The sequence below is a fragment of the Wyeomyia smithii genome, chromosome 1, assembly GCF_029784165.1.
Source record: "Wyeomyia smithii strain HCP4-BCI-WySm-NY-G18 chromosome 1, ASM2978416v1, whole genome shotgun sequence".
NCBI classification, from domain to species: Eukaryota; Metazoa; Arthropoda; class Insecta; order Diptera; family Culicidae; genus Wyeomyia; species Wyeomyia smithii.
Genome location: NC_073694.1, coordinates 23,546,737 through 23,565,724, shown reverse-complemented (window position 1 = coordinate 23,565,724; position 18,988 = coordinate 23,546,737). Strand labels below are relative to the sequence as shown.

The window sequence follows — 18,988 nt, the reverse complement described above, 5'->3', positions numbered from 1 at the left end:
GCTGCTAGCAACAAAATTTAACAACAAAATTTAACAATACAGCCGAGTGGCAGAAAAACTGTTTCACAATCAAATGACTTCACAATGTTCAACACAATTTTTGCTTCCTTTCTCTCAATAGGGTCCACCTAAGAACATGTCGATCGTATTCCCAAACCTATTGCAAGACCTAAATTGATATAAGACAGGCTGTCGTAGTTCTACGTTAACTTATGGTCGGGTCCTACAAACAACCTCTTTCACTATTACTTACTCTTGACATTAATTAGCGGTTTTTGGACATATTTTTGATTGGTTTTGAATAATACACGATAAAACTATTCTTGAGATATTTTAGAATGCATCAAATATTCCTAAAATATTTTTGACGGAGTTTTTCCAGGATTATAGGATTTTAAGGCTTATAGGATACGAGTTTATTGGATTGTATTTTGGCTGAAATTCTGATAGCTTGCAATATTTTAGAATTGGTGGAGCGCAGATCTTTAATGACCGTTGATTTTTAATATTTTTGGTTAATAATATAATTGTGTTTTCGATAAAAGTTCGATGAATTGTGGGGGTATTTTCAAATTAAAGTTTATTAAAGGGTAATTTTTATTATATTATATTCTATTTCATGTTTATCAATTGCTTTTACAAGTGAATTATCAAATTTTACATTACCGTTGTTATGTTGTATTTTGGTTTTTCAAAATCAAATGAATGTGAGATTTCACTAACTCGAAACTTGTAACTAAACTTACAGATTACTGTAAAATCCAATGAGAAATGTACAGTTTGCACAAGTATGAGGCAAACCCCTTTCTATCTCTGTAAAAGTAACTAAGCTCAAACCGACAATTGTCTGATGGTATATGACACTCAGAAAACTCCTTTACAGTAACAGCAGCGTAGCTTCAAACAATTGCCTCTTGAGGACGAACGCGAAGAACTTTTAGGCGGTCGCTTCCAGCGCAATTCGTTCGCAATCCGTTAGTATAGTGTGTGAATGACTTCACGAGTGGCTTCCACTTTTCGTCAGAGGAAAATTTTTTGAAGCGTTTTGCTTTGGTTTTTATTATGATGGAATGTTGTACAACAACAATAACAACAAGTGCTTTAATCGCGAGTACCATAGAAGATCCAGCCAGAGGCTGGTGAGGTTATTATTTCGTCTGTTTAGGGAAAGTTTTTTTCTCTGGTGAAAATATTTGTACAAGTATCCGAAAGCTTATTGAAGCTGAAACTGTTCAAAAAAAGCTCAATTAAACACCTTTTCAGGGTGAAAATTTCAACACCATCCCCTTTTAGAATGGCAAATTGTTTCCCCCAAACAAGGACGACAAATGTTACATTACCTCAAATTAAAGAGCATTCCGAGGCCGACAGAAGACCTCCAGATCACTATGGCTGGCCTTGACCGTATGAGCGGATTTTTACCGTTTTCTCTTGTAGTGCGTGCTTTTAATTTTTAATTTCACTCTTTCCGAATGGAAGGCGAGTGTGGCGAACGGCCATCGACCGGCCCGTTTTTCTTTTCTTTCCCTCAACTATTTATTTCCAACTTTTTCGCCCACTCTCGAAACGGTTCGGCTACTTCAGAAGGCAACAACCGGCCAGTTATTTTCGCTCGAGTCGTACATTTATGCCCACATTTTTCACCTGTTGTTTTAAGCCATTTTTGAAGCACACTTCACACCACTGCTGGTAGTAGTAGGTATTAATTACTGGCTTAAGTGCAGCTTGTACGTTGGCTTGTTACGAAGCTGGTGCAGATTTGTTTCACCGCCTAACCGACCGACAACAAAGCGGTGAAACTGTACGCAGAAGAAGGGGCCTTGCACCAGGAACTGGCACTGACTGACTGCCGCGATGGTGGTCCGTGAACGGTGCCGAGGATGGCCGGAGGCCGCCTATTACGTTTGCACATGTTCGTAGCTGGCAGTACAACAACGCGTTTTCCACCCCCGAAGAAACAAGGAAAATGCGTTCCATATTGCACACACGCGGGCACACGCTGTTTGTTCGATCCGTCGATTTCCGTGTTGGCTCCGGCCTTCGCCTTTCCTTCGCCTGTAGAAATGTGTACCGCAAACTGCTCTCTGCCGGTGGGCAAGTGCCGGATTATGGGATGCACCCTTGCATGGCCACCAGCGTCGGGCATCGTTACGCTTTCCTAACGCCGCCGGCGAATCGAGGACTTGGTTCGCACCGAGGTGGCCGCGTAATCGTGTGATGGATCCAACTAACCGTCTCGGAACATAAGCTGGTACGCGCTGTTGTACCATTTCACCGAAATCGGTCGGTCGGCTTTTCGGTGCGTTTGTTTAATGTTGTTACAGTTGAAGGGACTGTCTGTCTAATAATAAGGGTAGTGCAGCAGATTTCGAAAATTTCATTTCTGCTAGTCACTTCCGCTTGTGTGTGCCATGAAACCAGGCGAAGAATTGATGTTTTTTTTTTGTTAGGCTTGAAATGTTGGTGTTTTTTTTTTTGTCTACAGATTCATCGTTTAATTGAATAATTAAATCGTTCGCGTATAATGTTTTCCTATGCTTCAAACATTTACCTGTTTTTTGAATTGGTAATTTTTACATATTATCATATTGATGAAAAACTAGCTTTGCAAATTACTTTCACCATTCGTTGTATAAAACTTCCAACCAATCTCTTCCTAACAAGGGGAGAAAAGAAAATGACGACTTTTGTTCAATATCTCGATTTCTAATCTCACATTTAAGTGAATTTAATAGTCGAAAATCTTTCGTAGAATTTTTTCGATGTTCGATGCTTCAGCTAGTTTTTTTTTTTGGTCCCTACAATAACTCAAAAGGCAAGAATGAGTGACGAAATGATAGGAGTAATTACATTTCCCACAACATGGGTGTCTTATCTCACACTATCGAGGCGCCGGCCTTTCCATTAAGCAACTAAAGAGAGGTGTAAAATGTTCTGCCTGTCACTCTGAAACACAGTAGGGCAAACCTTCGTCTTCTGCATACACACACATAACAAGTAAGAAGAAGCCAGAAGAACGTTGTTTGTTTGGAAAGGATGAACGAAAGAAGAATAGATGGACATACTTTGAATTTATAATTACACATAATGATGAAGACGTTACGTGTCTCTTCTCTTTTAGCCCCCACTCGAGAATGGTTTAAGATATTTGCACAGTATACAAGGGAACTGAAGGTAATAGAAATCCTTCCGACTAAGAGAAAGGAAGAAAAGTCATTAAGCTTGCAATTTCAATCTTTATTTTATGCAAATGTAATTAAAGCATTCTTTCCCTGGCATATGACATACATTTTACACAGCTGCAATTCTATCATTCTTCTAATGAAATATAAGAGAAATGTCATTTTAGTGCCCAGTACATCATATGACAGCAATCTAAGCTCGCAAATGAAGCGATGAGAATGAATTTTTGTTTAACCTAATCGTTGTCTTCTTGAAATGTTGGAAAGCTTTTGCATTTTGACTTCGAAAATGCTTGAATGTTAGAAACGTAACACATCAACCTAAAAATACTCATGAATACTTGAGTCTTAATCAAAATATATTTTGAAACTCAGATAATAAAGCAGTAAAGTACTAGATCTTGAATTTTAAATAAAAATTCTAAAATCATGAAATTCCACAGAAAAATCTAATGCCTCTGCTGATAAAAGTAATTTTCCCCAGCAAAATTCTTCGAAAATTATAGCCAATCATTTTCAATTTTCACTTCCAATAATCGCAGCACTTTTTCAGATATACTAGATTTTCGTCCTAGTAACGTGCTGTTATACTCAGATGAAATAGATCGCGCGCATCGTTCACGATTACGGAATAAAATTTGACGACAAATCCAACCAAATGATCTTCACTTCAAAGCGAAAAAGAAAAACAAACAGTCCACTCAACCAAAATGAACTTGACCGAAACACTTTTTACTGACACTGACCGATGCCTTGACAATCTTCGTTAACTGATAAACTGATTTTGTTGTCTTGCTTCCATCGCATGAAATATAATGAGGTGTTTTGACAGTTCACTTCCATGCGGAAAGCGGGGAGGGAGAACTCTGAAAGGATTGTAAAAAAAACAACGTTTATGGATGCTTTTTTCCACTTTCACTCAAGAGTGTCAACAAATACCAACCCTGGCCTCAAAACTTCTAAACCGGCAAATTTTTGGTCATAAAAAACGGAAATCTCCAAATTTCTGCACTCTAAAACGCGATTCCAGAATTCCCAAAGATAAAAACTAAAAAAACTCGAAATTCTAGCATTTGTCTTCATGGAAGCTAGTGAAACATCCTCGGATGCCAGAAGTCCTGAGTTCACAAACCCACAACCTTAAGCTCGTACCGGAGCACAACTCTTACAATTGAACTCACAAAAATATAAAATCCTCAGATGCTTGAAATCGTGAAATTCTATGGTTCAAAAACTCTTGAGCATTATGTATAGAAAAAAAATATTTTTAATCCTAAAATGGTTGATATGTTGATAACAGTGCCCCAAAATTCCTGGATCTCGAATTCAAATTTATTAACCTCTCAGATAGTTAAATATTAGGAAAAATAAAATTTCAATGGCTTAATACTATCTTTTCTAAAATTACGAAAAGCGAACGAATTACTGAATTGATAAATTTTGAAATTCATGTAGCGCAAATTTCTCTTTTTTTGCAAAAACTGCGTACACCTGAAATATTCTTATCCAAAGAAATAAAATACTGGAGACGTGAACTTTTACATTATTTTTTAGCTGTTAATCTGGGTTGAAATCAAACTCAGATGCACTGGAATAGTTGTATTCATCCTCTGATAGTTTAAGAATTTTAAGTAAAGCTAGTCGATTATTTTCAGCTTTCAAAGCAATGTTCATGCAATAGAATGCAGGAAAAATTATTCATATCTCTTCGTGAAACTACCCAAAAACTTGAGCAAATCATACAAAATTTTGTTCAAATCCCTAGTGAAGAAAAAACAGGCAGCTGATGAACGGTCCTGCCAGGAATGTGGATTGCATCAATATTGGAGTCCTTATACTTATTCAAAATGACGGAAACTTTATTTTAACACGTTACAGATAGCTTTGATACTTCAAAATGATGTGGAGAACAGTACACTAAATAGTTAGAATTGAAATAATGAGCATTTATCTCGCATCTTGGAGTCAATGATTTCTGAATTAACTATTCGAATCATTGGAATACGAAAACAGGGGTGTTTTTTGTGTGTTTTGCGTTATGTTCAGTATCTTCCGAGTAGACTCAACTTCACGAAAAGTTTGGAACAAATGTAGCACAGCCACTAACAGAGATGTATGCGTTGGTATTGGGTCGTCACATTTTGAACCTTTCACTTTTTCTTCTGGGGTGCCTCAAGGAATCAATCTATACTATCAATCTATCTATATATCAAGAACGTTACTGTTATATTATTACGATGTACAAGGTTCCTCTCTGCGGGTGATGTGAAAATTTTCATGCCTATAGCCTGCCTTGATGACAGGATGGAACTACAAAAGATGCTTGATACCTTCAATGATTGGAGCAATCGAGATCTCCTCACCCTATACGTAGATAAATGTAACGTCGTTATCTTCAGTGGAAAGCTACAACCAATCAACTTTTAATACAACTTGTCTGGGCGAGCTTTCCAGCGCGTATGCCGCATTAGAGATCTTGGCGTAATAGCCAGCTTACCTTTCGATTTGATTTCCGCCATCCCATGTGCATGAATGCGTTGTACTGTGCCCTGATACGTTCGGTGCTGGAATCTGCTGTTATTGCTTTGTTTTTCATTCAACATGATTTTGGTTGACCGCATAGAAACTATCATGGAAAGATTCATGCGTAAGGTACTTAATCAGGGTACCCGAATACTTTTTCAGACATTATTGCTTAAAAAAAAAAAAACAAGGATAACCTCAACTCAGCCAGCTGAAACTTATGGAATGTGGAAATAATCAATAATTTCCATCATCAGACTGTTTATAGCAGCAGGAAGGGATTGAAGGAGAAAGGCTTCGAATTTTTTTACCTCGGCAGGGTACCCGGGTACCCACAAAATGAAATGCTTCTTGCTTTTTCATTTCTTGACCGATTTCCAATCTTGGCCTGTCAAAAGATTGGAAAGTCTGTCTTCTTTTAGAATTCGGGACCGACATGAACCTGTGAACACATCTGGTTCCTGTAAATCCGGATCTTCGGACGCATATTCCGGTAATAAAAATTAGTACAATTGTCGAAGAATCGAACAACATTGGTACTAAAATTCATGAAATCACTCCAGGAGTTGATTTTCATTCATTTCGAGTCCATGTTATAAGTTATCCGAAATGGCCGTTCCGGAGCAGATTCCCAATTTTGAACATTGTCCCGAAGATCCAGATTCACGGGAAAATAAACAAATTTCCCAATCTTTTGACGGGTCAAGATCGAAAATCGATCAACAATTGAAGAAGTAAGAAGCATTTCATTGTAGTGGGTACCCGGGTACCCTGCCGAGTACTTAGGGGCCATTTACATACCACGTGGAAAGCCGGGGGGGGGGAGGCTTGTGAAATGACCACGGTCTTCACAAAAAAAAAAAAGAATTTATATGGGCATTTGTCCACGAGGGCCCCAGCCCGTGTAATAATCGTTAAAAATCTGTCCACGTGGTATGTGGATGGCCCCTTACGTGTGTTAAAAATGCCGAGTGAATAACGGTTAAAGGAATCTGCAAAGAAGTAGCTTCTGAATATAAAGACAAGCTATAGCACAGCGTGCGACTGGTGTTCATTCTTTTAAAATACACTCAGAAATAAAATGTTTTATTTAGTAGAATATTTACAAATAGGCTCTCTTTGCCAAACGTAATCGATCGGAACGGAATGCTTTACTCAATGACACCGTAAGACCGTAAGGCGCTAGAATGCTTGTAGAAAAAGTTATTCACCCCAAACTGATTGAATGTCTAACGAACGGCTCACCATTGAATTTTCTAGCAACACTGCTACAGCATGCTGCTATGGCAAACTTGTTTAAGGATGAGAAATAATTTCGCATGGAATTCAGCTCGAAAGTGTGATTTGCTCATAATATCTTCGGAGAAGCCTCTAAGATTAATTTAACGCGATATCATTTCCTATCACATGGTTGAATTGTAAACAGCAGCATGCTACAGCAATACTGCTAGAAAAATTCAATGGTGAGCCGTTCGTAAGATATTCAATCAGTTTGAGGAAAATAACTTTTTCCACAAGCATTCTAGCGCCTCACGGTCTTCAGAAGAGTTTTTCTCAGGGAAATTTCCTACAAAAACCATGTATCAATATATTTCTAGGAGCTAACTGGACATCTCTAGAGTATAAGTTTTAGAAAAAGGGTTTTTCCCATATAAAATCGTGTGGAAGATTTAAAAGTCGGGCGCAAAAATATAGTTTTATCGATCGATCTGAAAATTTACACCCATAAGGAACACGAAAAGTGCATGGAGCGAAAAATAACACCATCGCTTTTTTCCCATATAACCGTGTCCCAGTCTAATGTGCATCTGCAAGTTATAAAACCTTAAGATCCCAAGAATTCCAAATTACAAAATCCTTAGTTTTACTACCAATCCTCGTGAAATTCAGATCAATATTTTGAAACTCCTGAGCAAACATAATTTTCCGAATTGCAGAGAGGTTCTGATAGGTAAACCATAGTTCAAATCCACAAATGGCCCAGATTTCCAAAATTTTTGAAATCCTCTCATTCGGCATTTAGGATAACTGAAAATTGTTGGAATCCCCAGTGTGTTAAAATCTTAAAGATTAAAATCGTGTACCTCAAATCTAAACATTCCTAAATACTAACCTCCTTAAATCTTGAAAACGTCGAATTCTGAGGACAAAAAAAAGGAAATTTGTCAAACCCGTAGCTCCTAGAGTTCTAAACATCAAAAGTACTGCCCCCGTCATGGATTCTTGAAATTACAACTAAGAAATCCAAAAGCGATAGAAGGTTAAAATCCTAGAATCCCAAAATATGCAGGATTTTGCGCCAACTCGACCAAATGTTGGCAGCACCTGCTCATAATCCAATGAAGGCGTGTCGAAACATTATGTAAACTAACATCTGAAAAGGACTGAAGTTTATTTTAAATTGGTGTATCTGTATAATGACGAAATATAAAGCGATCACTATGAGAGAATCGTCCAAATTTCCATCCAAAAATATTAAAAAACAATTAAGATCCACTGGAAAAATTGATTTAAAAAATGATAAAAATGGTTATCTTTTTATTAAACAATTAAAATACCTAAAACTATCCTGAACTAATCAAAATGGACACTCTCAAGGCAAAGGTTTTTTTAACATGAACTTTTTAATGTCCAGCAATTTTCACGTTCTCCTGAACTTGCATGTGACTGATTCCGACCAGATATTGGTAGAACCCTCTCAAAGTTCAATGAAACTTTGTGGTTATGTAGGTCTTACTAAACCAAGTAGCTTTGCATACAATTTTTTTTAAACTATTGTTTGGACCAGGGATGTAACGGACGTGATTTTTCAGATATCTGCAGATGCGGATGCGGATGCGGATATAAGATTACGGATGTAGATGTAGAAGCATTCCTTGTGTTTTATTTGCTAATATCACATGACCATGACCTCCCCAGTGCGAAAGTTATTTAAGTGAAAAAACCTAAATTAATCCACCTAGCGGTCAGACCCAGCCTTTCTCATTCAAACTTTTATTTGTAAAAATAGATTTACATGAACGCTTCAATCCAATAAATGTACATTCACTCTTTTGGTTCTAAAATATTGATGTTGTAATCTATACATATAAAAATGTAGTCCGGTCTGTCTGTCTGTTTGATCCATATAGGTTCGAAAACTACCTAACCGATCGACGTGAAAATTTGTATGAAGGAGTTTTTGGTCCCGATAAAGGTTCCTATGAGGTCCCTTTTCTGGAAGGGAGGGGTCCAATACAAATGAAACATACATTTCTGCACAACTCAAGAACAAACCAAGCAAATGAAACCGAATTTGGCATGTGGATGCTTTAAAGGGTAACAAATATGTCCATATTGGTTCGACGCCCCTCCCTCTTCCAGAAGCACATGTTTCTTCACAAATTTCTGCACATCTCGCGAACTAATCAACTAAATGGAACCATATTTGGCAGGTGAATGTTTTTAGTGGTAACAAATATGTTCCATAATCGACCTTAGGCAACATTTTGCATTGTAAGATGGCAACTTCCGGTTTTTGGAAAACAGCCAAAAATGGCCGATTTCCACCCACTATAATAATATACGGATAAGGAATGAGGAGAAGGAGCGTAAATCGACCACAGATACCATTTTGAATTCTAAGATGGCGACTTCCGGTTTCGGAAAAACAGCGGCAAACGACCAAATATCACCCAATATGGGTATTTCCGGAATCTCAATGATGCACTGGAGCCACAAATCGACTACAGATACCATTGTGAATTGCAGGATGGCAACTTGTGGTTTCTGGGAACAGCCAAAAATGGCCGATTTCCGTCTAATATGAGTATCTCCGGATCTAGAATGATACACAGCAGCTGAAATCGATCACAGACCTCATTTTGGACCTCAGGTTAGCGACTTCCGGTTCCTGGGAAACAGCCGAAAATGATCGAATTACACCCAATATGGGTGTTTCTTCAACCAGAATGACGCTCAGAGGTCAGAAATTATCCAAAATACCATTTTGAAATCCAAGATGGTGACTTCCGGTTTGTGAAAAACAGCCTAAAATAACCAAATACCATCCAATATTAGTATCTCTGGAACCAGAATAATGCAATGAGCTAACAATTGACCTCAGACACCATTTTGAATCGCTAAATGGCAACTTATAGGAAACAGTCGAAAATGACCGAATAATACTCAATATGGATATTTCCGTAATCGAGAGGATGCATAGAACCAAACATTGACCCTTGACACCATTTTAAATTTAAAGACGACCACTTTTAGTTTCTGGAAAACAACCAAAATAAGTAAATACCTCCCAAAATGGGTTTTTCCGGTGTCAAATTGATGCCAGAAAATTTGCTGAAAATGACCGAATACCACCCAATATGAATATATTCGGAATTGAGGTGATGTACAGAAGCCAAAAGTCGAGGATGTTGTCATTTCGATAAAACCAATCATTTCAAACGATTTGTTATTTGACTTTGATCATATCCTATGGCCGATTCGTCGTGCATTTTCAGACTTCAAACACAACGCAAGGAATCAATGAATTTGGAACGTTCAAATCGTACGATACCACATTTAATTTATGTTGAGGCCACATATATCGACAAAAGCAGGTATAGTTGTAACTAGTCTTTGAATTTCTCTTTTTTCCTCTTGAGCCACATATCAAATTGTTATGAAGTTTGTTATTTGTAAGTTCGAGAGATGACTCGTTCGTATGACACTAGTTATGTTCAAATAAGTCATGTAATCTTTGAGATAATAGACTTTCGTTGTTTTATTAACAATTTAATACATAACGGTTGCTTAAGTTCGATTATAATGAAATGAAATGAGAACGTATAGGGCAGCCAAACTTTGAAACCACGTGTTCAATCATAATTCATTAGTTTACCCTTAACTAGCCCGCTCATCTGATAATAATATTGATCAAATCGGTTGTGTAGTTACTGAGATAATGAAGTTTCGTGATTTTCACACGAAGTTACAGTTCGATTACAGTAAAATTTAATAAGGTGTTATAAAGCACCTAGACCTTTCATTTGACACTAATTTTGTGGAAATCGGGTGAGCCATCTCTGAGAAAAGTGAGTGAATCCAAGTAGTCTTCGGAATATGTTCCTTTTCATAGATGGATTTCCCATTTTTAAACATAACAGGCAAAGTAATAATCCGTTCCCAGAAAAAAACATTAGGGTCTTATGGGGCAACAAGATTTTTCATATGACACTGATTTTATGAAAATCGGTCCAGCAATCTCTAAGAAACATGAGTGAGATTAAATAGTCTCCAGAACACGTTTCTTTCTGTAACTTCTGAATTATTCAATCTTCATAAAATTCAAAAGTTAAGGGTTTTTAGATAGCCCGTTCATTTGAAACCAATTTTGTTCAAATCGGTCGTGTAGTTTCTGAGATATTGATGTTTCGTGATTTTTACATTTTAATACATAACCTCCAAACTAAAAATCCGATTACAATAAAATTGAAAAGGGTCTTATGGGACAACAAGACCTTTCATTTGCAATTAATTTCATGAGAATCGGTCCAGCCATCTCTGAGAACAGTGAGTGAGAATAAAAATCTGCACATACACACACACATACATACAGAAAATGCTCAGCTCGTCGAGCTGAGTCGAGTGATATATGCCATTCGGCCCTTTGGAGCACTTTTATACTTTCGGTTTTGCAAGTGATTGCTATACCTTTCTAGGAGAAAGGCAAAAAATATTTTTTTCTAGTGTAGAATCTCAAAACCTTTTTGCCTTTCTCCTAGAAAGGTATAGCAATCACTTGCAAAACCGAAAGTATAAAAGTGCTCCAAAGGGCCGAATGGCATATATCACTCGACTCAGCTCGACGAGCTGAGCATTTTCTGTATGTGTGTGTGTGTGTGTATGTGCAGATTTTTATTCTCACTCACTTTTCTCAGAGATGGCTGGACCGATTTTCATGAAATTAATTGCAAATGAACGGTCTTGTTGCTCCATAAGACCCTATTGAATTTTATTGTAATAGGATTTTTAGTTTAGAGGTTATGTTTAAAAATGTGAAAATCATGAAATATCAATCTCTCAGAAACTACACAACCGATTTGAACAAGATTGGTCTCAAAAGTACGGGCTATCTAGAAAACCCTTAAGTTTTGAATTTCATAAAGATTGAGCTTGTGGTTCAAAAGTAATTAAAATAAACGTGTTCTGAAGACTGTTTAATCTCACTCTTGTTTCTCAGAGATGGCTATACCGATTTTCATAAAATCAGTGTCAAATGGAAGGTCTAGTTGCCCCATAAGACCCTATTGATTTGTTTTGCAATCGGACTGTTACTTTGCCTGTTATGTTTAAAAATGTGAAATCCAGCTATGCAAAGGAACATATTCCGAAGACTACTTGGACACACTCACTTTTCTCAGAGATGGCCGACCCGATTTCCACAAAATTAGTGTCAAATGAATGGTCTAGCTGCCTCAGAAGACCCTAATGAATTTTACTGTAATCGAACTGTAACTTCATTTGTAATGTGCCGACTTGTGAAAATCACGAAACTTCATTATCTCAGAAACTACACGACCGATTTGATCAATATTATTATCAGATGAGCGGGCTAGTTAAGGGTTAACTGATGAATTATGATTGAACACGTGGTTTCAAAGTTTGGCTGCCCTATACGTTCCCATTTCATTTGATTATAATCAAACTTAAGCAACCGTTATGTATTAAATTGTTAATAAAACAACGAAAGTCTATTATCTCAAAGATTACATGACTTATTTGAACATAACTAGTGTCATACGAACGAGTCATCTCTCAAACTTACAAATAACAAACTTCATAACAGTTTGATATGTGGCTCAATAGTTATGGAAAGAAGAGAAATTCAAAGACTATTTAAAACTACACCTGCTTTGATCGATATATGTGTCCTCAACATAATTTAAATGTGGTGTCGTACTATTTGAACGTTCCAAGTTCATTGATTCCTTGCGGTTTGTTTGAAGTCTGCAAATGCACGACGAATCGGCCATAGGATATGATCAAAGTCAAATAACAAATCGTTTGAAATGATTGGTTTTATCGAAATGACAACATCCTCGTCTTTTGGCTTCTGTACATCGCCTTAATTCTGAATATATTCATATTGGGTGGTATTCTGTCATTATCAGCAGACTTTCTGACATCAATCTGACACCGGAAATACCCATGTTGGGAGGTATTTTTGGTTGTTGAGCATGAGCATGAGCATGATTGACCGCCCGCGGTTGCTACTCCGTTATTGCCAGATCAGCTGTAATTACACAGAGAACCAACAGATGATGCTTGGGACCAACATGCATCCTCAATGTGTAAAAACCGGTGACCTTAATCTTTATATTAGGCAATACCAGCGCCGGCCGCATCCGAATGCAGGTCAAAGAAGGAATTTGTATAGGAAAATGTTGACGTGATACTCGCTTATTGGAAGCCGAGAACACCTCTGCACTTCCACGAGAAATCACTGGGATGTTGGAGAAAGGGCAAGGTACACAGCAGGGTTCGTTTTGGTAAACGATGCGCTGATTTCGAGTGTCGGGTTCTTTAGAACAAGTATCGCGCGAACAAGTTCCGTCACGATATTCATAATGCGATTCGAAGTCATTCAGTTTGACAATGTTACACCGCAACAATAAATCGTACGCAAGGATACTGGACCTTTGATCAAATTGGGACAACTTCAAATAATATGATATCTCCTCGTAAGGTGATCCTCTTTACACCGAAATCAGTTGCGCGTTGTTGATCTATATGTAGATAATTCGACCTCATGGAGGTACCGACGCGGAGTCTCTAGAGGTTCGGTCAACCGGACATTTTCTACCTAACAGATCGACCAACGACGTTTCTCGTATACACTTTGTCTGCTCTAAAAAAACGATAAGATACCGCGAAAAACGCTTATTACGAAAACTAACCATGAGTATATTTCTAGCCAAACGTCGCGATCCTCTGCGTACGACGCACGCGATGTAGCCCATGCTACTCGTAGCAATCAGCTATTTGTCGATCCCGAGTCAATCCCAATCCCGAGAAAAAACGAACGCACGTCGCGATTCTTGGGAAGGTATACATCGCGTTTTCGTTAATCGCGATATTTATCGACCGGACGAAATCTTCGGTTAAACAGTCACAGTGAGACATGAACAAGTATCTGGGTATACCCCTCGAAATCATTATATTCCGAAAACGTTAATATAAGTAAAATTCTCCCGAGCCGGAAACGCGGTTTACATCGAAACACTACGACATTTCACGCCGATTCTCTCTTAGTTGTCGATGCGAATGTTGCCTATTAAATAGAAAAATTGGCAAAGTTTCATGCATACAAAGCCTTAATAATTTAAAAATGAAAATTTCCATATTGACCATCCATCGAGCTAATATAGTCTTAAGTTTGTTAACAAAATGCCGACCTAGTCATTATTGGAACATAGTATACAAAACATAAGCAGCCCAAAAGCTAGAAAAATCGAAAAAGTGAAGCATAAGATTTCATGTATTATCCACAACCATTGCTTTCGAGGTGAACACATGTTTGGCTGATAGAACCCTACTTGAAGCCTGACCGTGCAAAAACGTGGTAGATGACGGCTTCGAGGCATACTATGCGTCATGTTGGCTCATTACTAAGTTGAGCTACTCATTACCTAGGGTGTGATCCTGTTGGAAAGATAGAAAAATGGCAAAGCTTGGTGTATCTAAAACATTAAGTGCAAACATCAGGTGTAGATGTACATACTAATCCAAAGTCTTAAAAATATTGATAAGACCAAACCAATCATGATTATTTCAGGCTGACTAAATAGTCATCAGATGTCAAACTCAACTTTATTGAATTTTCTATTACCTGTTATGCGAGAGTCAGTGCGTTCAAAAATTCATTGCACACGACATATCAGTGAATACATATCAATTAATCTATTCCACCATAAATTCTAATAAACAATACTATTACACAGAACTACACGAGAAAAAGGCTCCAGAAAAACACCTTAATTGCACTCTGTTTTCAATTTGGACATTCAAAACTGTAACAGTTAAACATTCATGACGAGCACAATCAAAACGGCGTGCTACGTCGTTCCGCAAACTGGCAACTACGTGGTATTCGGTGGATCATCACATGATGTGAACCATATTCGAACGCGGACCATTTAGGAAAATAAATATAATACCAAACGCAAATCGTGTATGTCGTATCGAGCCCATTGATAAGTTAACTCACCTGACAATTCTTAGTGCTTTTACTTCTATGCAGCGATTAACAAAAGCACTAACATTTTACTACTCTGCAGTAACCACACCGGAAAAATACTACATTTTATCCTCCGATGAGATTTACGAAGTTCGCGACTCAAATGCACCGTATGTAACTGGATTTTCGTTCCCCTTAGTCGAACCGGAGGAAGTCGAGAGACTCGAGAATTCGGTCTCTCAAAACGATCGCATCCGCGAGGAATATGTAGGTTTTTCAGCTGATTTCAATCGGGCAACATATGAAAACCTCTAACTATTTCGCAAGGTAAACTTTTTGACTCGCAAGAAACCTGCTGGAATGTCGATAGTTCAATTTCTTCCAATGGTTTTCTCGGACGAAGCTCTGGATGGATATAATTACAACGGATCTAATGCGCTCGGAAAATGCAAATTGCCCATGAAAGGGTATGACATATTTTCGCACTGCTTTATTGGTAAGTCTAGCTCAGAACGTCTTAAGTTTGTAATTGCAATTCCACCGTTGAAATACTGATTCCTATTTAATCTAAGAACTATGTAATTGGGATCTTATTTCAATTAAATTAAATTTTAAAACCGTTCCATGAGAATACTTTGTTATAATTTGAAATGTTTCAGACATTGAATTTACCTGCGATGATTCTGTCACATAGCTGAAGCGAGATTTTTATGTTTTGACCGGTCCTGGCCAAAAATGAGACCCCCTCCCCACAAAAAGGGGAGAATCATGTGAAGACAAGTTGTTATTGTATCTTTTAGTGTTGCTTACACTCTTGATGTTACATTAAAGAGATTTCAAATAAGGTAATTTAACGTCGTTATAAACCTATTTTAGTATTGTAGGGGAAAACGACATGTTTCTGACATTTTACGTAGATCAGACACCTGCCAAACGATTTCTAAGACTTTTTTCTCAATATAAGACATAATTTGACTACCACTTTTAGAAATTAGCGCATAACGATCAATGATTATCATACTCCATATTATTTTGCTTTGTGGAATATATTAAAACCATACCAAAACCGTTTTCGTAGAATCATCGTTTTGTGCCCAATTTTTGTTCGATTTAAGATCTGTTTTTTTTTAAGGTAGGTAAGAAGATGCTAATATGTGGGCAAACTCTCGAAATTTCGATATTTGGCTTTGGCGTCGAAAAAACATCAAATATTCCGATTTCTCAAAAATTCGAAATGGCGCCATTGTTGCGGCTTAAGTTGAAATATATCCAAACTCGGGGAAATTTGTTTTCGCATCAAACTACATCAAAAAATCATACATGGAAGACGGAACCATTTACAGCAAAAATTAGAATATATTTGTCCTGTTGCGTTTCTTAGCCCTTCTAGGCTAAATTTTGACTAGATTCATTTCATTTGTGGCTTTTCTGGTCTAAGCTGCTGAATTTGAAATTATTTTTGTTATTTTTTTGCTGGCATTATTTATGTTTAATCCCTTAAATAAAGCATAGTAAAGCATAGATAGACTGCCCGCAGTTGCACTCCGTGGTTGATCAAACCAACAGAATTGCAAAATGAACCAGACTAATGGTGCTTGGGACCTAGGATCAGCGTTACATTCTCATTGTGTAATTTTCACTGGTTCGAAATACTTTTACAACTAACCAAGAACGACGCTGGCCACGACCAAAAGGCGGTACTACTTGGGAAGAAGAGGGATGGTGATGCTCGTTTGGTTTAGAGACCGCGGGTTCCACTGCATCACTACGAGTATAACAGGGTAGGATTTGTGATCATATGAAAAAGAACAGCTTTTCTCCTTTTTGGTAAATGATACTCTACGTTACGCGAAATTAAACTTTAAATATCACAAAGGCTGTTGTGTGGGCTAATTAGAATTATAGATATTTACCAACTCAATAGCTTCAACATCACCAGTTTTCCTTAGAAAATCCTGGGAGCATATCAGTTACTAAAAATATCTAAAACTACTGAATACCACCTAACTATTACGCAGCAATTCTTCCATTAACTATATTAACGCGTTATGTAAATAATCCTCCATTTTCATCGATGAAATCTAAGATAGAATAGAAATATGCAGGAAAGAATACTTAGCCTTATTTATAAACCATATTTGTGCCGTCTAGGGTTCTATTACAAACATCAATTCGAATTTATACTTTTCCACAATCCTGCGACTTCCACTCACTCACTGAACTAACACGTTTAACAGCTCACTGGCTTATTATCACAGCAAATTGTTACACTTGGCACTAGTGGCATATGTAGCTTAATAAATTTATGTATATACTTCTGTTGTCGGTTTGTATTTATAATTTTCCTGTCTGTTGGGAGGTATTTTTGGTTGTTATCCAGAAACTAAAAGTGGTCGTCTTCAAATTCAAAATAGTGTCCAGGGTCAATGTTTTGTTTCTATGCATCATCACGATTACGGAAATATCCATATTGAGTATTATTCGGTCATTTCCGACTGTTGCCTATAAGTTGCCATTTAGCAATTCAAAATGGTGCCTGAGGTCAATTGTTAGCTCCTTGCATCATTCTGGTTCCAGAGATACTCATATTGGATGGTATTTGTTTATTTTAGGCTGTTTTTCACAAACCGGTAGTCGCCATCTTGGATTTCAAAATCGTATTTAGGATACTGGTTAAAGAAAAACTCATATTGGGTGATATTTGGTCACTTTGGACTGTTTTTCAGAAGCCGAAAGTCGTCATTTTGGCCTTTAAAATTGCCTGTGAAATCAATTTCTGTCATCTGGGCGTAATTCTGGTTCCGAAAACATTCATATTGAATGGTATTTGGTCATTTCCGGCTGTTTGCCAGACACCGGAAGTCACCATCTTAAAATTCAAGATTGTGTCTGTGATCAATTTTCTAGCTTCTGTGCATCTTTCTGGTTCCAGAAATACTAATATTTAATGGGAATCGTCCATTTCAGGCTGTTTTCCAGAAACCGGAAGTTGCCATCTCACAATTCAAAATGTTGTCTGAAGTCGAGTTGTGGCTCCAGTGCATCATTACGGTTCCGGAAATACACATATTGGGTGGTATTTGGTCATTTGCCGCTGTTTTTCCGACACCGGAAGTCGCCATTTTGGATTTCATTATGGCATTTGGAGACAATTTCTGGATTTTGAACGGCATACTGGTTAAAGAAAAACCCATATTGGGTGGTATTTGGTCATTTTCTGCTGTTTTCAGAAACCGGAAGTTGCCATCTTACAATCCAAAATGTTGTCTGAGGTCGAATATGGAACATATTTGTTACCACTAAAAATATTCACCTGCCAATATGGTTCCATTTAGTTGATTAGTTCGCGAGATGTGCAGAAATTTGTGAAGAAACATGTACTTCCAGAAGAGGAAGGGGCGTCAAACCTTTATGGACATGTTTGTTACCTCTAAAAACATTCACATACCAAATTTGGTTGTATTTTCTTGATTGGTTCTTGAGCTGTGCGAAATTTGTGTTTCATTTTCATGGGATCCCTCCCTTATAGAAGAGGGAGTCGGGTTTCAAACCATTATGTACATATTTGTTACCACTAAAAACATTTACCTGCCAAATTTTGTTCCATTTGGTTGATTAGTTCTCGAGATGTGCACAAATTTGTGTTTCATCCAACTATTATGGACATATTAGTTACCCCTTAAAACATCGACATGCCAAATTCGGTTTCATTTGCTTGGTTTGTTCTTGAGTTGTGCAGAAATTTATGTTTCATTTGTATGGGACCCCTTCCTTCCAGAAGAGGGAGTGATCTCAAACTATCATAGGAACCTTTATCGGCACCAAAAACCCCTACATACAAATTTTCACGTCGATCGGTTCGGTAGTTTTCGGGCCTATACGGATCAGACAAACAGACAGACTTGACTGCATTTTTATATGTAAAGATTACAACATCAATATTTTAGAACCTAAAGAGTGAATATACATTTATTGGATTGAAGCGTTCATGTAAATCTATTTTTACAAATAAAAAATTGAATGAGAAAGGCTGGGTCTGACCGCTAGGTGGATTAATTTAGGTTTT

The 18,988-nt window shown here is 37.4% G+C and overlaps 2 protein-coding genes across 3 annotated transcripts in view; one reads left to right on the top strand and one right to left on the bottom strand.

The window, feature by feature from the left end:
- LOC129717898 (uncharacterized) overlaps positions 1–18,988 on the bottom strand; it is a 309,945-nt gene that overhangs the window by 271,592 nt on the left and 19,365 nt on the right. The gene's annotated exons all lie outside the window — the stretch shown is intronic.
- On the top strand, positions 12,924–15,692 carry LOC129717904 (uncharacterized). Its single transcript, XM_055668180.1, has 3 exons — positions 12,924–13,212; positions 15,023–15,189; positions 15,250–15,692. Exons 1-3 carry the CDS (start codon positions 13,194–13,196, stop codon positions 15,475–15,477), a joined length of 414 nt encoding a protein of 137 aa, XP_055524155.1. The 5' UTR covers positions 12,924–13,193; the 3' UTR covers positions 15,478–15,692.

Coding starts and splice junctions, on each gene's coding strand:
- LOC129717904 (XM_055668180.1), top strand. Junction 15,190..15,249: donor ATCGCATCCGCGAGGAATAT/GTAGGTTTTTCA, acceptor CTATTTCGCAAG/GTAAACTTTTTGACTCGCAA.